General features: G+C 41.0%; 1 protein-coding gene across 1 annotated transcript; it reads left to right on the top strand.

The window, feature by feature from the left end:
• The first annotated feature begins 6,302 nt into the window (after positions 1-6,302).
• Positions 6,303-18,303, top strand: capn12 (calpain 12). Its single transcript, XM_044033077.1, has 23 exons — positions 6,303-6,423; positions 6,509-6,719; positions 8,444-8,513; positions 9,410-9,528; positions 11,835-11,968; positions 12,089-12,260; positions 12,346-12,429; positions 12,732-12,817; positions 12,900-12,977; positions 13,049-13,239; positions 13,334-13,578; positions 13,677-13,688; positions 14,275-14,354; positions 14,782-14,904; positions 15,594-15,630; positions 15,723-15,794; positions 15,887-15,932; positions 16,219-16,280; positions 16,581-16,649; positions 16,734-16,812; positions 17,267-17,383; positions 17,508-17,560; positions 17,657-18,303. Exons 1-23 carry the CDS (start codon positions 6,407-6,409, stop codon positions 17,681-17,683), a joined length of 2,184 nt encoding a protein of 727 aa, XP_043889012.1. The 5' UTR covers positions 6,303-6,406; the 3' UTR covers positions 17,684-18,303.
• Positions 18,304-22,633: the final 4,330 nt, after the last annotated feature.

Below are 22,633 nucleotides of genomic sequence, written 5' to 3'. Positions count from 1 at the left end.
AAGATGAAAGCAAGGACATCAAATCAAGAACGGATACATGATTTGACTCCAATATGATTATTGCAGTTTTGTCTATATTAGTTAGGGCACTCTAAAGTAGCCCTACTTCAACTCCTAATGCAATTTAAAGCCTTTTAGCATCATTTTGCACGAATAAACCTTCACAATCACTTAATATGTTGAAGGGAAAGTGTTTGCAAAGCAAACCAAGTGGGACCTAGGACAGTAACACAGGGTACACCATGGTGGATAGTTTACAGTGATGATGCAATTCATTATTTTCTGACAATCTTTGAGCTTTGTTGTGTAAAAGTACGAGGTCAGTGTTGCGTATCGCATAGTGAATACAAGATACATGCACATGGATTGTTAAATGACCCAGAGATTTTCCCTCAGCTATAAATGACCATTCACTTGGATGTTTCAACTGACAACGGTGTCCACCCATGGGTAATTCTGAACACTGAGCGTAGTTGTCTAGTAGTAGCAGCAGTAGCAGCAGTGGACTCATAAATCCAGATCAAAGTTTATGATAATTAGCTCTTAAAATGCTCACAACAAAGGGAATTTAGTTACTGTGTGTTTGCTTTCCTGTAAGACAGGCCTGTAGCAATGAGCGTCTCACCGACGTATGAAAAGGTTGTGTTTGATCGTGTAGAAAGCCAATTAACCGCTTGTTATTAATTACATTTTTCATGTTCTACAGGCAGAAGCCTCCAATCATCTCTGCAGCTTTCACAGTCCCTGTTCTGCTGTCCTGGTCCTAATCAAAATCGTTGAGGTGGAGGAGTAAATCACGAGCAGGGCCGACTGAGGCAGGGATAACAAGAAAAGGAAAGATGCTTTCGGGAGCAATCAGACAAACCGCAGGACTCCCTCTCTGCTCTTTATCCTCGCACAGTTCCCACAATCCCCACCTTCTCTCACCCATCCCTCCTCCCGCAACAACCGCACAGTGAAACCTGAACCCTGGAATTATACACACTCCCCCTCCCAGCCCCTAACAGTGAGAGTGTGGGAGGACGGGTGAGAGGCTACATGGTCCCAGGCAGCCATCCGTCAATCAAGTGCCTCTCTTGTGTCGGAACAAGGCATCGAGCTCAGGTGAGAATGGAAGCTGGTTGATTGAAAACACACAAAAAAGATTCACAGCAGGACACAGAGTGTATCATCGTCTTGATGCCGGAGAGTGTTGGTGAGAATAAAATCTAAATAAGGATCTTTCTTGACTGAAGGTCATGAGCTCACTCTCATCCCAGAGATCAGCTGAGGGAGTCGTTTTAAAGATTAAAAAGATAAACATGTATTTATACCCAGGGATGAAAAAAAACAAAACATTTCTTCACTGCAGTTATAAGAAATCTGGCAGAATTGAACCAAATCAAAAACTAGAACTAGAACACCTACATATAAAGAAGTGGTTCAGATGTGAAAATTGTAGAATATATATATCTAATAACTATATATAAGCACTGTTGTTTTAACTTGACCTATGTAGGTCCACTGTTGTCTTTGCCTATAGTGACTGTTTTCAAAAGCAACTTTTTCACAATCAAGTGAAAACAATGACACGCAAATCTGCTACACCTCTACTACCTGCTTCCTACATACCAGAGGTGGAAAGAGTACAATGTACTCATGGAAAAGTATCACTATTTTGATATTTGTTTAACTTAAGTACAAGTAAAGGTACTGGTCTATAAATGTACTCAAGTTAAAGTAAAATAAAGAAATTGGGGTTCTTTCTTGTTGTGCAAAAAGGACAAGGGAACACAAATCTCACATGAATTGCTTTTAATTAAAGGCAAAGCTTTACAAAATAGTGCTGACAAAATAAAATATGTAAACACATAATGTATCAGTCAAAATGGCTCAAAGGTCACAAATGTTACTTTAATTAACACCAATTCAGCTGTCCTCATCGTTCACCTGTCCTCAGCATTCATTCACCTGTCCTCATCATTCATTCACCTGCCCTCCCTGTCCTCATCATTCATTCACCTGTCCTCATCGTTCACTTGTCCTCATGATTCATTCACCTGTCCTCATTGTTCAACTGTCCTCATCATTCACCTGTCCTCATTATTCATTCACCTGTCCTCATTATTCATTCGTCTGTCCTCATCATTCACTTCCAGTTTGTGGTGCATGAATTTTTATTTATTTATTTATTTATTTATGTTAATTCATTAAAACGTAAATAAAAAAGTACACAAAAAACAATACAATAGTGTGATATATACACATACATATATATGTATATATATACACACACACTGTACATGCACATACACATTTGACACAATCCAATATTTACAATAGAGCACAAAACAGTATAATATATGTTAATGGTGCTATTAATCAGATATATCATGAAACAATGTTATGACGTGAGATGATTCATTTCAACGTGGTGCAATATCGATAAATGCAACTAAATCCATCAGAATGAAAAGTAAAACAGATGAGGCAAACATGCACCTGTCCATTTAATCATCCCGTCAAACTGTCAAATGTCTCTTACACACACACACACACACGCACACACTCCATTCTTGCTGCACCTGGTCACCCTCCTTGAGAATTTGACACAAACACACCCAGTTATTCAGTTGCTCAGCTAATTACACACACACACACACACACGTTTGCACACCATGTATAGTGTGGAGGGTTACTCATAGATATAATGCCCTCACTTTAACCATCACAACTAAATGCCTAACCCTTACCCTCACCCTAACCTAAACCCCTCAATGTCCTTTTAAGGGGTTAGAGAACATGAGGACCAGCCAAAATGTCCTCACTTACACAAAATGTACATTTTTTTGGTCCTCACAAAGATACCCATACAAGAACACACACACACACACAAACACACACACACACACGCGGTGCTGAGGTCAGAGGTGCTGCTTGAATAGTATGCAGAGTAAGGTTAGAAGGTGGAGTCCAGTCCAGTGACAGGTGAAAATGCTTTCATGTGTTTGTTTCCTTCAGGCCTGAGGGAAAGTGAACTTCAGCCTCACAGAGACGGTTGGAGGCTGCCCTGAGCCTCCACACCCATCAAACTGTCATCGCTGTTTAAACTCATTATCCGTCTAATTTTCCCAACTCTTAATTTATTTTTCACTTAGTTTGTTTGTTCTCGAACAGTGGCGTAGCTTAAGATGAACAAGTGGACACATAACAGGCTTGACAAGTGCACACGTTATCAGCAGGGTCTGCAACCTTTAGTATAAAAAGAGACATTTTTTGTCACCTCTCCAATCAAATGAAATGAATCTGGAGCCATAAAATTAAGAAAGAAAATGACAGTTAGTTGCATTTAAAAAATTCATTGCTGCTTATAGCCAACCTCTTATAAAGTAAAGACAAAATAAAACACAGAATCACGTCAACGTCTCAACGTAACGTCCTTCTGTTGTTTGTGACAAAGTAAATTTTAATTAAAAATACTTCTTCATGTACACATGAAGGAATGACTTAGTTTGTCGAGGTTTAGTAATATCGCATTTGATGACATTGGATGTGACGCACATAATATTAAAACAATTTTATTTTTTTTGCCTTGATTTTGTGAAAGGGAGCTACTGCGGAGGGGCTAAAGGGCCACATGTGGCTGTAGAGCCGCATCTTGCAGACCCCTGGCCTAACACATAAAGAGAAGCCTTGCTTCTTTGTTTGCTGTTATCATGTTTAGAGTGCGTGTGAAGTAGCTGAACATGGATTAAAAAAACTATTTTAGTCTCAGTCGTGGTGATGATATATCTAGGTCGTAAAATAGATAAACATTTGACAAAGGGAATTAAAACATGCATAAAGACAAGTCTAAAAGAAAGTCTTCTTTCATAGTTAAGGTTGTCATTTGTCCTCAGTGTTACTGAAGACTAGTTCATTTCCCTTTCGTCAACTACTGAGCCTTTCAGTTTGCTGGTGAGTGTGAGCGATGCAGCAGAAAATGGGCTTGGACAAAGCTGGTTAACCTGCAGGGAGAGGGAGAAGGGCCGGGGGGCTGCTGGTGCCGGGGTCGTGGGATCAGAGCAGGTCATGGAGGTGTGGGAGTGTCTGCTCAGCCCTCTGACCTTTGTCACTGAGGCTTCCTATAATCCAGTCCTCAAAGACCATACGGACATAATGGAGAGCGTATGAATAGAGTTAAATGGTGACCATTAGGCAGATCTGTGTCGCTATTCTTCTTGTTTGTTTAGTCCTGGTCACTCTCACGTCTTCAGTGTAATCAGGCGTGTGATAGAGGGATGGCTGGAGATGCCTGGAGAGGTCTGGAGTGAGCACCACGGGACAACAGTTTATTGGAGATGGATATCCACCTAAACATAATGAATGACGCAGCGTAAGACGACAGAAAGGGGGCAAGAGGGGACGGTAATTGGATGTCCGCTTGAGAGTGCTGGAGTCCTGCCCACAGTTCACAAGTGGTTTACACAGGAGGAGGCCCAGTCCAAGCACAAGCACTTTGTGGAAAAAAAAAAACGTCTTACACTGGTCAGTGCGGTGTGTAAGCAGCACTCTGTGATGCCACTATAACGGAGAATAAACATCCACATCAACGCAATTTAAGTGGTTTCTGGAAATGCCACTCAATGTCACTTAAGTGCAAAAATGTAATGAAGTTTCTGTTGTTTCAGGAAAATAAGAGATTCCTCCATTACTCACTTGTATCGGTGGACAAAGGTTTACTCACAGCGTTGTGTCTCCAGTATCTACGTAACAAAGGTTTAATATATGTATATTTATACATATATATATATATATGTATTCTACTGGTCAAATATTTTAGTTTTCTCCAGTCAAGCAGTTCAAGTCCATTGCATAGCAGGAAATGGTACAAAGGTAAGTGGTGAATTGCCAGGGGTAAAAAGAAAAAAAAAAAAAGTAAGGTTACCCAAAACTGAAAAAATATTGTACATTTCAGAATAATACAAAAACAACTTAAAGCTGTTCTGCAGCAATGTACAGTTGTCCCCTTCTGTCTGCATCAAAGTACTGTTGGAAGACATTTTTTCAACATGATGTTTTGCCTCAAATTTGTGAAACAAGTGTTTGTTGTTCTCGGTCTATAAAAAAAGATTTAAACAACAGATAGACATTTTTTTTAACTCTCACTCTGTTCAGTCCTATACTTACATGATCGTATTTATTACAGTCGTATAATTTTGGTTAATAACACACGTCGCCTCATTTGTAGGAAAAAAGTCACAAAAATTGACATGGCAACTCAGATAAAAGCAGGATCGGTGCCAATAATAATGTTATTCCCTGTATTTATTCATTCATTTATTTATTCATTTATTTGATATCACTTTAACAAATAAAAGACAATGTCTGACTGGTTTTCAGGGTTCCCACGAGAGAGTGTGTACAGACAGGTCAGATGTAGACTGACATCATCGTGAATACAGATGAGAAATCAGCACAAACAACTGTTTTTGTGCTTTAAAGAAAGACAAACCTGACAGTTTTAGTTGTGTTTTACTCGTTGACTCGTTGACTCAGAATCAGAATCCTATGATGTAAAGTGAGACAACTATTGCGACACTTAGCGTTTGTTCATTTCTTTAAAACAGGTTCAAGCAGTATCATTCTTTATATGAGTAAATGAGCTCCACAGTGACAGTGAGCTCAGACATCTCGTCTGTGGTCTGGGTCTAAGTCCTCTCTGAGCAGGTGCTGTGATCACTGTGGACTACACTGCCACCTAGCGCCGCTGTAGAGTGTGACACACAGCATGTACGTTGACGTTTGCACAGGTGATACTGATTACATGATTAATGACGGCTCTGTTCACACAGTGTGCGTCCTCAAGGTGGAACAAGCTAAATTAAACTCAGACATCCTTTTTTTATGCTTCTCTTACTAAATAGTCAGTATAAATGAAGAATTGTTGTTAGTTATAGGTGTTTTGTTTAGGTATGTGCTGCTCACACAGGACATGCACACATTTTTCTCGTGTCAAAACAGGTTGGCCTTTTTTGTGAGGGATTTTGATAGAAAGGACATACTGGGCGGGGCTTTTAGGGCTTAAATGAAGAAAAGAAAAGTCTGAAAACTAAAAGACAAAAGAAGACAAAAGCATGTTTGTGTTTCTGTTTCCTTTCTTGTTTTTTTGCAGTGGTGTAGTCCACAGAGACATGGTGACTCTTTGACCTGATCCATATGCACTGTTGTCCAGTTTAATAATGACTATTGTCACACTATAATGTTTATTTATTTATTTTTAAACCTTATACAAGCTTGTTGTGTCTCTGTGCTCACTGGAGATGATGATGGATAACAGTGAGTTCAAAGACGCTGCTGGCACCGTGTCATTACCCGGACTCCAGCTCCCCTCGGCCCCCGGCGCTCCGCATACCTTTGCGGTGTGTGTATAACAGAGTGTGTCTGGATGTGGCGCAGTCAGTGGTGGGTGTGCGCGCGTTATAACTGCACATAAGCCCGACCTTCTCACAACTTTGTGCATTTGGGTTTTTGCTGCACCTTCTCTCAGCATGGCGACGGACAAAGTGCCACCACCTTTGGGCTCCATCGAGAACCCGATCAAGTTCAAGGACCAGGACTTCAGGACTCTCCTGGAGGAGTGTCTGAAGTCCGGGGAGCTGTTTTCTGATCCAACCTTCCCGGCTGAACAGAAGTCCATCGGTTTGCCTGGACAAGACCCGAAAGATCCCGACAAGGACATGAAGTGGCAGCGACCCAAGGTGCGTCCTTTTGTGACATGAGGGTGATGCTCAGTGTCAGTGGTTTTAACATAAATATTACACACACTCAAACCAAGTATCTGCTTTATCCGTGAATATAGTTGTCATTTAATCCCTTATTGTTTCAGTTAAACTGTGCCTATGTGTTCACTTTCAAATGCATCTAGGGATGCACGATATTATTGGTATAGGCAGATATTGGCTTTAAAGAGTTTTATTATCACATATCATGACTAGTGACAAAAATAGTAGTTTGGAAAGGTGGCTACCTCCTTGACTTCTATGCTAGCGCCCCCTACAGCTATTCAATTTTTTTTTTGCTTATTTATTTTGCACAATACAGATATTTTAGATCCCCAGCTGCTGTGACATATGTGTGAAAAATATGATGTTCATTTCACTACGGAAGAGAATAAATGGCCTCTGCAGTTGGGCAAAAGGAAAGGCTTATACAGTATATCGGTATGAGTTATCGGCCCGAGAACTGTACCGATATATCGACAATATCATGTATCTCCATCAGACTATTTTACAAGCAGAGCTAAGGGGGACAGACAAAATAAAACACATTTTCATTCTTGTGTCTGAACATAACTAAACAAAAACTATAATGAGATCATGTCAAATGTGGTTGTCATTTGTTTCTGTATAATGTGTTTGCACTTAAGTACAATGCTAGACCTTGCTTCATTTATTATTCAGCCTGTACAGCTGTTTCAACTATTGTGGCATGTGTGTATATTTATTTACAGTCACATACAGAGCTTAACACATGTATTAGACCACCATCCAAAGCCAAGCTGCCTTACATTAATAACATTGGTAATTATCACAATCATGTTTCTGTAATGGTTAATACACCAGTAGAATCATTTAAGGATTAAGACGTCAAATTATAGTAATTTTCTTGCATTCCTGAACAGACTTGTTCTGTTATCAATGTTATGTTTGATTCATTTCTGAAATTTGGATGTAAAAAAAGGTGAATTTAGTTTATTGTTTGCCAAATAATTAACAATAACGTGTGTGTGTGTGTGTGTGTGTGTGTGTGTGTGTACACATATATGTATGTATGTACATATGTGTGTGTGTATACATATATGTATACATACATATACACATGACATATTTTAATGTTGTGACAGGGTTGTGTAATCATCTTTGGGAACACAAAGTCTTTTTTAAAGTTTGAGAGAGTTGCCCTTGTGTTACATGTTCAGTCACTTTGGGAATAGCTGCCTTTGTCTCCTTCACTTTTGCTGCAGGACATTTTCAGTCAGCAGGTTTGTAGTGAGTTGAAAGAGGAAGCTAAAGGAATATATAATAAAGAAAATTAAAAATAAAATCAGTCAATACAATAAGTAGTAAACATTATTGCAAGACTATCAGCTTTTTTTTCAAAGTTAAATATTATGTTAGTCGTACCAACAGTGAACACTTTACTTTAATTTTGAAATGATGTAAATTATTATTGAGAATGATCAAAATCATTGCAAATTAACTTGTTTAACTTTAGTGAACTTTGTGGTGCAGCAGGGGTTCCCATTAAAACACATGCATCCAAAACATCTTCTTGTCACATAAATCCTGATTTTCATTAATTCTCCTATTGAAAAGAAGCCTACAGCACAGTTACTGGACACTCCTGTATCAGTTCCTTATCTAATATCACTCCTTCATCATCCCATGCTCATTTTGTCCTCAATCATCCTCCATTTCTGCAGGAAATCAGCGCCAATGCCGTGTTTGTGGAGGGCACAACTGGGACCACTGACATCTGCCAGGGCCAACTGGGTGAGTCCATCAGAAAAGTTGACTTCAACAGGAAAAATCTTTCTCTGATCATCGTCTCTGCCCAAAGAATGTTTTTGTCTGAAACTGGCATTGCACAACACACTGAGGGGAAAAAAGAACACATAACCAAATGCTAAAACATTGACGTAAGTCAGTACATTCCCACTTTTTTATTGTAATAAAATACAGAATATGATGCGACTAAACTTCACAGTCTTTGGGAAACATTTGGGGTTTTCACAAACCCCAAATCTGCAGGAGGCGGTTACCAGGTCCAGCTTTGTTTAAAACACAGTTGTGTTACAATGTGTGCTGTCTGTTTTCTATTTGGTTTAAAGAAAACATAACATTTCTCCTGCTGGAATAATGATGGGCCATGTCACCAGTTCCATGATCAATACCTCCGTCTTCACCCCTCTTCTTTCTTCTTTTTCTTTCATTACAGAGTTTTATGTTTTCCTTCCAGCTGTGGGATGTTTTTTCCATGATGATTTACACAAGTTACAGCAATGTCTCCAGATGTTTAAAAACACACACAGACACAGGACCTTTAGGACATTTTATGGCATGAACACTGAGCTTGTCAGGACCAGTAGGCCTCATGGAGACCAAAACCTGGTCCTAATTAGGCAGAAGCTCATTTCCGAGGAACTGGTTAAGTTTATGGTCAACATTTGAATTGTGGTTAGGTTACGATTAGGGTTATTAAAGTGAGGGATAAAGCTTTGATAAGGCTGTGCAATTGAATGGAGATCAGTGCAGAGTCCTAAGAAGAATAGCTGAACAAATCTGTCTGTCTGTCTGTCTGTCTGTGTGTGTGTGTGTGTGTGTGTGTGTGTGTGTGTGTGTGTGTGTGTGTGTGTGTGTGTGAACTCTATGCTCCTTCTGTTCATCAGGAAACTGTTGGCTGCTGGCGGCTTTGTCCTGTCTCACCATGCACCCCAAGCTCTTTGCAAAGGTGGTGCCACCTGGGCAAAACATGTCCAAGCCTTATGCTGGGATCTACCATTTCAGAGTAAGTGCATATGTTGACGAGATCATGACAGAGAATCTCTTCTTTTTTTTGTCATGAGAAACATTGCTATTTAACCCTTCACATCTCAGTCTTTATATGCCTTATTCCACACTGATGTCATTATTAATCTTTTTTAATTTTTAATAAACACATCATTTACAAAGGGTAGGGTTCTGCAACCTGTAGTATGAAAAGAGACATTTTTGTCCTCTGTTCTCTCAAATAAATGTAATCTGGAGCCGCAAAACCTATGTATGGTAAAGCATATACAGTATATGAAAGAACTTTGTAGTTTGTTGCATTTATGATTTCAGGACTATAAAAAGAGAAATAAAACGTAGAATTATGTTGACCTATAGTCCTTCCATTGTTTGTGGAATTTGAAATAAATAAAGCAACATTTGTATGTTATGTAGTTCATGCTTGAGACAAACTGTGTGGCATAGGTATGTGGATTCACAGATGGAGAGGTCTTCATCATGTACACATTACTTCACTGAAGTGTTGGGCTTCCCATATTTCCAACACAAGCTTGTCAAGGTTTTTAAATATCACGTTTAACGTAGACACTTGATGTGACACGCAAAAGCTACAAGGAGCCACTGCAGAGGGGCTGAAGAGCCACATGTGGCTCTAGAACCGCAGGTTGCAGACCCCTGACCTTGTTATCGTTTAGGGAGAAGGAGCCGAGCCTTGTGTTACAAAACAGCACAAGAGTCTTTTATATTTAAGAGTACAATAGTAGAAGGGTTAGGCAATCATTCGACCTTCACCAAGGCCAAACACTGGGTGAACAAACACTCACTGGCCTCTTTATTAGATACAGATGACGCCTAATCAAGTTCATGGTGTGATCTGCTGCTGTAGCCTGTGCATGCAGCGATGGTCTTTTGCTTCTGAAGTTACAGTTTCAGTCATTGGATTGAAATTAGGCTATTCTCTTCTGACTGAACATCCCAATGGATCAGCAGTTTCTCAAATATTCACATAAGCTTGTTTGACACCAACAAACAAGACACTAATATCTTCCTTTTTAGATGTAGCGTAGGTGAAATGTCTTATTTATCTGCCGCGCCACAGCTCTGGGACATAGATGAAGGCAGTCTGATCAAGCTATGAACTCACCCTGCAGTCATCAGTGGTGATGGTGGTCTCACATGTCAGAGGAGTCGAACCTCATTTTTATTACCTCATTAGAGCTGGTGATTATTATCTGGAGAGTTCATCATGCACCTTCTCAGGTCAATAAAATTTGATTTTATTGGACGAATCAGTTTTGTAAAAAAAACAAGCCGATAAGTCAGGTGATTTCTGCTGGGTTTTTTTGCTCTGTGATTACTTTGCCTCAGAGCTGTGGGCTTTTTTTTTACGACTGTTAGGGGAAATGTGACATGACTTAACAAGCAGGTCGGCAGCACTGGAAACTCATTTTACCTTGTCAGGGTGATGGGTGAGCAGTCTGGACATGCAAGTAGTGATTCCTCTGGGAAAACACACACACACACAGCTGCAGGTATTATGGACCAGTGCAGGCCTGCTCTTGGCCCTTGTTATACAAACAGGTAGCAGTGCAGTACACACCCCTAGTTATGACCAAGTGTCGGAGTGGTTTAAGTCATACATTTCTTAAGACAAGACAACAACACGCTACCCCTGTCCTGAAACAACTTTACTGGCTCCCCGTCCATTTCCGCATCGTATTAAAAATCCTTCTTTTCTTGTGATAGATGTCTGCTGGAAGACGACACTTTAATCCACACCTTTGCTCTGTGCCCCAAACATCAACGTCAAACTTATTTCTGAAATACTTGGAACCCAGTTGGAACCGAAACCTCTCACTATTATATTAGTAATATCAGCTGAAAAAATTAAACAACTCCCAGTGCTGCTTTGTCATATTGCCTTATCACTGCAAAGAAGTTGCCACTAAGATGTGGCTTGCAGACCTTGCAAAAAGAGCGTAAGATGCACTGCTTTTGTTTCTATGCTTTTTTAGCTGTTATCCGTTCCTCCTCAGCCTCCCTACTCCCTCCTCTCCATACCACCTACCCATCTGTCCACTATGGGACTTGTGTCATTCAGCTGTCCTGCCCCTCCCCAACTCTGGAATGCACTCCCACAACATATTTGAACAATAACGTCCCGGCCCACCTTTAAATCTCAACTCAAAACTCACTTATTCCGGCTGACCTACCTATGTTTTATAGACTTTATTTTGCTGATGTGACCTTGTGATAGATAGATGGATGGATAGATTAATTACACCCGTCTCTCTCTCACTGTGTCTCTCTCCTCTCTCTCTCTAGTTCTGGCAGTATGGTGAGTGGGTGGAGGTGGTTGTGGATGACAGGCTGCCAGTACGCGAAGGCCGTCTGCTCTTCAGCTACTCTCGCACTCGAAATGAGTTTTGGAGCGCCCTAGTGGAGAAGGCCTACGCCAAGTCAGTTGCCACTTTCAGCATATGTTTCTGGGTTGTAAATGTCTGAGATCACCCACTCTTTTTCCCCGTGTGTTTATGTGTGCACACAGCCGAGATGACTCTCTCACCTCTTGTGTGCAGGTTGATCGGATCCTACGGAAGCCTGAAAGGGGGCAACATCTCAGAGGGGATGGAGGACTTCACAGGAGGCATCGCGTACTCAGTGGACATCGCGTCGCGAACCCCCCGCGTCCTCTGGAGAAGTCTGACGGTGGCTCTGTCCAGAGGCAGCCTGCTCAGCTGCTTCATCCAGGTACACAAACACCACTGTGGGATCACACCGGGCAGGTGGAGGATTGTATCGATCGGCCACACTTTCCATCTTCCTGTCTTCACAGGTCTACGCCTACCAGGACATCGGTAAAGTGACAGGAGACGGGCTGATAAAGGGCCACGCTTACGCCATCACCGACACAGACAAGGTTGGTATCATCTTGGTCTGACTCACCGGATGTAGACTGCGGGTATAAGCCTGCCAGTGAGCCCCCCCACCATGATGTTTTATAAAAAAAAGATGACATATGACAAGCCTGTATTCTACAATTACATCTATCAGTCATACGTTATGGTGTACACTTCCTGTCTTGTAAATGGACATGGTCACACAAGAAAAAAGATTTAGTTTTCCTTATTACAGCCTTATTCTATTGTAACAATAGAAGAGAACAGTGCCTCTGAGCCTAATGCTCACTTTATTAAATGGTAATGTCTCCTGACATTTCAGGTGACAAATGCGTCAGATGACATTTTGTTGCTGAAGCTGAGGAATCCCTGGGGTTTTGTCGAATACAGCGGACCTTGGAGTGACAAGTGAGGACCTGCCTTCATGTTGAGAACACACTGACTCACAGCCTCCACAGATGTTGAGTTTCCTCTGTTTTTTTGATTGCAGGGGTAAAGAGTGGGACAGCATCGAGAAAGCCGAGAAAGAGCGGATTGAGCTGAAAAAGAGAGAAGATGGAGAGTTCTGGTGTGTGGCAGATACTGAAATACACCAAGGTACAAACTTTCACATATAAACTTTTTCATTATGCTTATTAGGATCAATGCTGAGGACTTCTGCCGGCTATTTGACATCGTGGAGCTCTGCAGTGTGAGACCAGACTCTCTGGATGAGACAAAGACACCCGTCTCTCCTTCTGCTCCTGTACCCCAGACGACCTGGACCATCAGTGAACATGAAGGATTATGGGTAACGGGGAGCTCTGCCGGCGGTAGCCGCAAATACAACAGTACGTTTCTAGCTTTATAATTATTATTATAATTATTAATCGAGCGACACCTGGGTCTGTACGTGTCATCAAAAACGACTGCTTCCACCCTCAGGGACATTTTGGAAAAATCCTCAGTTCCAGTTGGTTCTCAAAGAGGAGGACCTGAAAGAGGAGGAAGACGATGAGGACGATGATGAGGGTGAGAATGATGAAGATGGTGAGGTGGAGACGACTGCGATGACAGAGAAACAGAAGAAGAGAGCCAAACAGTGCACCGTGCTGGTGGAGCTGCTGCAGAAAGATTGCAGGCAAAGTAATAAAGTCAACTTTCGCTACATCGCATTCCACATCTACAAGGTAAGGAACTGACTATTTACCTTTCACCTTTTTGGATCTCAGCAGCACCTGCAGCATTGGATAAACTCAAATGTTTCTGTGTTTCTTCTGTTTTGCAGGTTCCGGCTAAAGTGAGTAATATTTTATTTCCATCCTGAAAATTTGACTAAATTATCTCAAAAGATCTTTTTGTGGCCCCTGATTATATTAGTATTTTTTGCCGTATGAATGGAATATGGTATAATGAACAATGGATTAAATACTTGGCATTTTGATGAATAACAGAAATAAATCGGAGTTTGCATGTTCTTACATGTGCGTGTGGGGTTTTTCTTCAGAATTTAATCTTAATTCTGACTTTAATCTCAGAATTCTGACTATTTCCTCAGAATTCAGATTTTTAAGAATTTCAATTCTGACTTTAATCCCAGAATTCATGCTTCTTTTTTTTTTACTTTCTTTCAAAATATCTTTTTACCCTAATACCATAAATAAGGTGCGTGTGCTAATTTCTTCTCTTTAGCTACTCAATGAGAAAAAGTGTCTTATTGTCGTAAAACGACCCGTTGGTCTAGACCATGTGCCCCAGAGAGTTTTCTTCCATTGTATTTCCGCTTGTTGACAACAGTATTTTATTGGTTACAAGATTCATATACTGAAATAATACAATAAATCATGAGCACTATTATTTGTTTTTGACCTGTTTTCCTTGTACAGCTCCAGGATGTTTGTCTCACTCGCAACTTCTTCATGAAAAATCGCCCCGTGGGTCGTTCTGGGAAATATAAAGCTCAGAGGTGCAGATGACTCCCATAATTAAAAGTGACATGATAGTTATAATTCTCACAAGTTCTTAATATCTTATTACGTGGTTGCAGAAGAAATGTGGCGCTGTCACATGTTGTGTTAGAGACTGTTTTGAATTAATATTGTACCTATTGTTTATGTTGCATATTTAAAGACATGTTGCTAGTTTATTTGGTGAGAGAATATATTTCATGTAATATATCAAATATATTTGAATTAAAATGTTTCTCCAAGAAGAGATGATTGCACATCTTCGAGTGAAGGTAGCTGCATTTCACACATGAATTGCATTGTCCATACACTGTAGTTACAGTATACTGTGTCTATATAAATACAGAATAAAACATAGTGTATGGACCTAAATAGGTTTAGAGTTTATGTCTAAACATTGTTCAGATGTTTTGTTTTTTTTCACAGAGGTGTTTGGAGAAAACTGCATCTGGACCCGGGTAACTACATCATTGTGGCATCGACTTATCGACCCAACCAGCCAGGCGAATTCTTCATCCGCATTTTCTCCAAGACTGGAAACACCCTCGGGTGAGAGACAGGACATTTAGCCTCTTGACAGCAGGACCAAAATTGCTGTATTATTGTATAATTGCTAATATGTTAACCTAAATGATCGGAACTTATTTTCCTAATTTCATTTAAATTAAATTTTACATCACTTAGTGATGTAAAATGGTGAGACTATAGATTAAAACATGCTTGCCAGGGAAACGTGGTGGCCTTAACATACCTGAAAGGATGTCAGTCTTCATTTGCGTAGTGAGCTTCGACTAGAGAACACAAAACACACTGTCTGGCAGATCTGCTGTAGAAACATGGTGCTGTAACATGGTGGCCTTCCGAAAGCAAGACCCTTGCCTCAAGTACATACTAAAGGCTTTGTCTAAAACTGCTATTAAAGTGATTGTACATTTATTCAGCCACACGGTTGCAGCAAGAAGACCCGGGTCGGAAAACAAGGGTCTTTCTGCATAGAGTTTGCACGTGTGTGGATGGTTGTTTGTCTCCATTATTATGTGGCCCTGTGATGGACCCTCATGTGGAGGATAAAGCGGTAGAAGATGGATGGATGTACACTTATTCAAGTATGCAATTTCTACCAGTAAAACCCCTGGATTGTTACACACTGGACCTTGAATGCAGCGGTATCAGCAGTATTAGTGTGTCAGGTTTAAAACTGTAAGAGCATCATTAACATTGTGATCTTTGTCCTGCAGGACTCAGGACTTTACATGCTCCTCTGGCTACCTCCCGGTGAGCTTAATTTGGCCTAAAACTGATGCCTGCAAATAATAAACAGTATGTTACATTTTAAGTATATTTGTTGCCATGCTTGTGCTGAACAGGTCATGGCAACCCCTGTCTCCCCAGAGGACCAAAGGAGAGTCAAGAGGACTTTTGAAGAAGATGCTGGCCCTGTAAGAAATCCTCATCCGTCCCATCCTACTACACTGCTATAGTTAATAAAAATGATGAAAAACCAAAGTGATTTCTTCTGTCTTCTCCTCAGGATGAAAAGCTGAACGCCAAGGAGCTGATGAAGCTGTTGAACTCAGGTAAGAATGACCTCATTATCATGTTTGTTATCATCTGTGACAATGGCCAGCCTTTCATGCACCATGTTTAAGTGTGACTCTGTAGTACTTGTAATGGCCACTAGATGGGATCAAAGTATTGATATGTTGGCTTGAGAGGCTGACATAACCTCAACCTAAGTCTGATGCTGTATATTGAGCTTGGTTAAGAAACGAAAGGGACTTTGCTTCACCTTCCCTCAGTTTAACACTTAACTGTATGTGCTTATTCTTCACATTAATCTGTGTCTTTCCTCCCTGAACACAGTTCTTGAGAAGGATTACCATCTGCCCCTGGAGACGTGCAGACAGCTTATCTTTGCAGAGAATGTATCCTTCAATTCTCACTATATTCTTAAATGCATTTGTCTCCCTGTAGTTTGGTGCAATATTTTTTTTTGACATTAACTGATTATGACTTAGTCTTGGTATGATGTTTGTCATGAGCTGACAGCTGCTTTGGAAAGCAAAATTGACTGCTGCTATTTTCACACCTTTGCTGGTTTGTTCGTTCCCCTGGTGTCAGATTGAGTCGTTGCGCTCATCACAGCAGCTCTTCTCCCTCGTAAAGGTCTTCTCTCTCTGTCCTCTGTCCTATTGAGATGTCCTTAACTCTGCCCTCTGCCCCAGACTAAAGGACAATCTCGTCTCAGCCACACACAAGCAGAATCCCTGCTGTCCAGTGTACGCAATCTGCAGGTACAATCTACAATTTACAGCTCTCAGCGTGTGTGTTAGTGATTGTGACTGTATTACCTATTCTAATGCTGCTTTCCCTTTCAGTCACTTTTCTTTCAGTTTGACGAGGACTCCTCTGGTACAATGAGCCCCTATGAGCTCAGCGCCGCGCTGGAAGCTGCTGGTATGGTACACATGTTATATAAATGCTGTTTAGATAAGTGATTTAAGTGATTCATTAAAATTAATTCAGGTGAGTAATGACAGTTTATACATACACCTGTAGAGTACAGTACAGTTTACCTTTGCAGACACACCAAAGCCCATCGATTAAGACACACTTGTGTGTGTGTCCCTACACTCATAGACCCTTAACCAATTCAACTAAATCCCTAACCAATAACCCATATACCCATGCCTTCACCATAACCAAAATTCACAACTTAATCTGTACTCTAACCAGAGCCTCACAAATGAGGTCCTGCCTCATGAGGACCAGTCTCTGTCCCCCATTAGAACGACTGGTTCCGACAAGGTCAGAGTTTATTCCAGAAAAACACCTGAGCAGGTAAAAAAAAAACAAAACTACACACTCACAGTTCCACTTTTTACACCATTTTTTCACTTCTGTTTTTCAGGAATGCAATGTGATGGAAAGGTGGTGCAGCTGCTGACGGAGCGCTTTGCGTCTGGAGAGCTTCACATGCCCTTCAACAGCTTTGTGTCATGTTTCACCAGGCTGCGCAAACTTTTTGGTAACACACACACACACACATCCCTTGATGTTTCTGTTGATACTGTATAATTATGGTGATGTGTGCATCATACACTTATGGAAGCCCTGGACACTGTAGTCAAGCTTTTTTTCGCTGTTCCCAGCTCTGTATGATTCTGAGACCAGTGAGGCGGTGAAAGGCAGAGGCATCAATGCTGTAAGAATCCACATATTCTCCACCATGTGTTCATGTAGAGATGGACTTGAAGAAGTGTGTGACTTTTCATTTGTGCTCTCTCATGTCTCTCTACAGTGGCTCCTTCAGTTTCTGACACTGTGAAGATGCTTCATGAAGAGGCTCTCCTCACTGACACATTATCCATTCCAAAATAGAACCAAAATATATTGCTTGTCATTTAAAAGTGTTCTGACATAAGAGATCTACAGCTGTGGCCACAACTGTAGATATTCTAGCTATGGCTTTGATATGTATTGAGGGTCCTTGGTGAATTACTAAAAGTGCTAACCAGAAAGAAGCCGAGGCAGAGGTCCAGATGTCTGTGGACCACTTCAAAATGAGGCTCAAACTATTGGAGTTTCAGTCAAACAACACAAGGTAGAGATGCTCCAAAGAGACATGAGAATAAAAAAATAGTTATGCAAAATGACCACAAAAGACATAATTAACACAGATGACTTCCTGGTCACACATAGTCTTTGTGAATAGAATATGCAGCACCATCATTTAATTACAAGTTATCTATTGTATTGTATGTAATACTATTATCTTAAACTGTTGAGTAACACAATTCACAATCACATATACTAACCGGTATTAGGAGTTTAACGGTGTCTTTTCTTCTCTTGTGTTTTTTTTTGTCATTAAATGGTTTTGAAGACACAACCATTGCACTTGTAAGTTGTACAACATGAAACAAAATAAAATGACACATGAATGAAGTGACAGGCGTAAGCAGCCTTGTACAAGTGGAAAAAAAAAGGACTGCATCTCCAACAGTTTACTCATCGAGACACACATAAGCCTATCCTGGGTTATAAGTGTGCACATGCTTGCACTCATTGAAACACACACACAGAGACAGACAGTGAGCACTGCCTGCCCCACTGAGGGTGTGAGGGTGATGTCTCAGCAGCGTTACACGCACCATCTCTATTCTTATCGCACTGACGACACGTACAGCGTCAACACACAACTCGCCCCCTCCACCACGACATTTCCTCACTCCATCTATCTCTCCTTATTTCACCCCCCACCACCACTGTTCTCTCCAGTAACTGTCTTGAGTCTCACAATCTGCAGCCTCCTGCTCTCTGTCACACACTCACTCACTCACTCACAGAGCGAAAGCAATCAAATGTCCTTTCTACACATTCTTCTATTAATAGCACCTTTGCTCACACACCACATCCTGTTCATCATTAGAGGAGTACTCACAGGTTGCCCCTGGCAACCGTCCATCTTCATTGTGATGGAGAGAGGTGAGCAAGACAGGAAGGACCTTCAAAGAGGGATCTTATGGTTCCTCTCAGTGTATGGCTGTACTCAGTGTGAGGCTTTGTTTGACTGGAGTTGAGACTCTACGGAGATTGATATGACCATCCCTGGTCATATCAATCTCCGGAGGGGTCAACATTTTATTATGGGGCCCCTGTTGGCCCCAGCTGTGCATGGCTGTTTCATTATTTGCCCAGCAACTAAGAAACCAACCAGTACTCTAAAGATGAAATGAAAATGATTCAGCAAGAAGTTGTTTTTAAACCAAAAATGCAGCTGCAGCTTTAAGGTCATCCTACACTTAATAGTGCTATCTTATCCAAGGTTAAACTGCTTCAATTTATTTTTTGTCAACCATTATCCACAAAGAGCAAGATTTGAAACGTTTTTCTAATTGTACGAGTACAAATTAGAAGAGCTCTTGTTTTAGAACAAAATTTTGAGATACGTATGTCAAAAAGACACTGTTAACTAGATGATTCAGAAGGAAGTGTTGGTTGCACGTTGACAGCGTTTTAGGTGGAGTATAAGCCCCGCACACCAAGCAGAAAAAACATTTTGAAAACAGAAGAAGCATAGTTAAGGATAGTCATCCGAGAACCAGACGGGTTTGAGGAGCTGTATCATTATTCTCTTCTTCTTTGGTAGGATTGCGTCCTATTCCCTGCATCCAGACTTGTACCACCACCCGATGGTGAAGTGGGATATTACAGTAACCAGACACGCGAATATACCAGGGTCCGCACAATGTGACACACACTGTGGCACATGCAGCATGTGTGGTGCCTTTATCTGTGACAGAAGCACCGCAAGGCACCATGCTCGGGCCCTTTGACTTTGTAGGATACACCACCTGTTTAAGACCCCTTATCTGCTTGTATAACATCTTATATTTCTGCTCTGCAGAGAATGACTGCAGTTACACTGACTCAACAATGACCACGCTTTATACTGACATCTTCGGTAGTTTATTCTCTTTATGTTCATCAAATGTTTTGCACTCATGGATACCGTCGACCAACTCTTCTTGACATTCCTGCCTACTTGGTTTGACCAAGTAGTCCAGTTCAATTTGCCACAGTGTGGTTTTGAAAGGTACACCCTGATCTGGCTTGCATGTATCTGCAGGATGGCGATATCTGTGGGAGACGTCAGCGTGATTCTATACCAGCGTGAAAGCTGAAAAATAACTGTAAAATCAGTAAACTGTCTCCCTCTGTACTTCATTCAATCTTTATTTTTTTCTGATTCTAACCCTGTTGATTCTTTTCCCTCACCATAAGCTGTGCTCATCCTTCCACCTGCCCCGTCCTGTGGGATGTGAGGATGCTCTGACAGGCTTGGCGTCTGTTCTTGGAGGTGCTGGTATTTTTGTGCCACAGCAGCGGGGGCTGGGACAGAAATAGTACCGGATTGTAGTGTATACTGTGGAGGTGGGTTCTGGGGAGGGATGTGATGATTTGAGCACTGTGAGATTTAAACTATTGCATAGACAGGAGGGAGACTAGGGAGGATTGCGTAAGTTGCTGCGAATGTAGCCTGGGCTCACTCACGCATAAATTTCATGAGCAATACTATCTCTGTCGTCAGAGCTGGGGTATTTAAAGATGTGAGTGTGTGTTGGCATGTGGTGGGATGAGGCCGGGTGTGTTTATTTACAAGTCATGAAGACTGATGGCAGAGTATTTGTCATAAAAAGTGTGGCATTGGTCGTTATGGTACAAAATTATTTGTGATTCAGTTATTATTGTATATTTTTCAAATGGCAGAATGTTGAGCGGGTGTTTCACTATTTCAATTAAGTAACATCTCTTTGGAACTTTTGGGATTTTCACACACAACCATTTCTACCTTTTACAGAGAATTATCTAAAAAGCCGCAGTTCTGTGGGCGCGAATGCTTTGTTGATGCCAGAGGTCAGAGAATGGTTAGACAGGGATTGAAACGACAGACAGACAGGCAGCAGTCACTTGTAACAGTAATTCAAATGACCAGTCATTATTACAATTGTTTTGCAGAAGACTGCATGTTGCACCTCCAGCAGCCAAAGACCACACCACGTACCACCCTGCTACTCTATTTAGGTCTGTACCACATAAAGTGGTTTCCTGCTATACACACCATCTCATCCAAAAGGCCAGTCATGTAGAAGCATAGGCAGTGGATCTCATATGTAGCAGTTTTTTTATTGATCATTGATCATGGATCATGGATCATGGATCATGGATCATGGATCATGGATCATGCCCCAGCCTGATAGCACTAGAAATACCACTTCCTTGGTGAGGGGTAACAACTGAAGATTCGTTCAACTGTCACTCAAGTTAGAGGTAGAAGTATAAGTTGTTTTCACTTGTTTGCCCCTCTGTCGGAGTTATATTATTGGATGTATTATTGCTGCAGTAAAATGTCAAATTATTTTCCTGTATTCATATTTTTCTATATTCTATATAGTCAAACTGTCAGGGGAAGATAATACAAAAGGCAGCCAACAACATTTTCAGGGGCAAACACAGAGCACAGGTGTTGGGGAGATGCACACCATAAGGAGCATATGAGCTAATAAAAAGAGTAGTGTGTGGGCAGAGAAGGTGATGGGGACAGATGGGGACATACTGTACGCAGCTTTGTGTCTTCCTGCAATACGCACACAGTCCTCTATTCAACCCCCATACTTTTTTTGTCTTTCTCTTCACTGGAGCTCACCCACTACCAGTCCCTCTTCCTCACACACTCACTCCCCTTATTCCTACCCCTCTTACTGGGTCCTGAAAAAATGAGGGCAGCCCTTATGTAAGGAGAGAAGAAGTGGGGAGAGGGGGTGTGAGCAAAGGAAAAAGGGTTGAAACAAGCAAGAATATGAGTGGGGGGAATAATAAGGTTGGCATCCATGTGCCTCGTCCAGGTGGAAATAGCCTATACAAAATTACACAGGACACTTCATAAACCTACAGCACAGTCTTATACTTGAATAGTTCTATGTTTGTCCGTGTAGTTGTACTCCACTTGTTTGGATTCTTCCTGGTGCCTTTCTTTAAATGTAGATGTTTCAGGTTAAATAGTTGGTTCAGGTATTTGTATTAATACAGGGGAAGCTGAACATTTGCTCTTGTCTCCACAAAATGTAAGTGTAAATACCATCAAATTAAGGTTTAACCTCGTATGTTTCAATCAGGAGAGAGTAACGATTTAAAATGCATTTATTACAGATTGAACCGAGCAAAGGTGGTTGGTGACCTGACGAGACGTATGAAGGATGAAGATTGACTCGGTGGCGCACGTGGCAGCAGAGCTACGGCAGAAATTTACAAAAATATTTGAGAAGACGACACAAGGGGAAATGAAAGGAAAAGGTATGAGGATGAATCTATGATCGAAGCAGGAAACTGCGCTGAACACTTTTCCCACGCCTTGTACAACATGGCAATAAATCACTCCTATAAGCATGATGTATCTTTACCATAGGTTTAGTGTTGTAGTTTATTTCATTGGTATTTTCATGCTGTTGTACTTTATTACTTCAGTTACATCTGTGGGAAAATATTGTTTTTTTAACTCCTCTACCTTTATGTGAGAATAACAACAATACATTTTTCATATGTAATGTATCAGCTTTTAAAATATGGCGGTTATAGATTAGTGAAAAGCGTGTGCTTTTACTTGTAGTAGAAGAGCTGCAGTGGTCTTGTAAGTTTAATGCATGTTGTGCATTTAAACTAACAGTAAAATACAGTGCACAATGCGTACAATGTGTAATAAATCATCAGATAAAAG

This window comes from Solea senegalensis, linkage group LG8 (genome assembly GCF_019176455.1).
Source record: "Solea senegalensis isolate Sse05_10M linkage group LG8, IFAPA_SoseM_1, whole genome shotgun sequence".
Lineage (NCBI taxonomy): Eukaryota > Metazoa > Chordata > Actinopteri > Pleuronectiformes > Soleidae > Solea > Solea senegalensis.
Note: the sequence above shows the minus strand (reverse complement) of the source record. Positions and strands in the feature narration are given on the sequence as shown.

Excerpts from the sequence above, each read along its gene's own strand:
- capn12 (XM_044033077.1), top strand. Across the intron at positions 6,720-8,443 it reads TGAAGTGGCAGCGACCCAAG|GAAATCAGCGCCAATGCCGT; the intron begins GTGCGTCCTTTT and ends CCATTTCTGCAG. Across the intron at positions 17,561-17,656 it reads AAGGCAGAGGCATCAATGCT|TGGCTCCTTCAGTTTCTGAC; the intron begins GTAAGAATCCAC and ends GTCTCTCTACAG.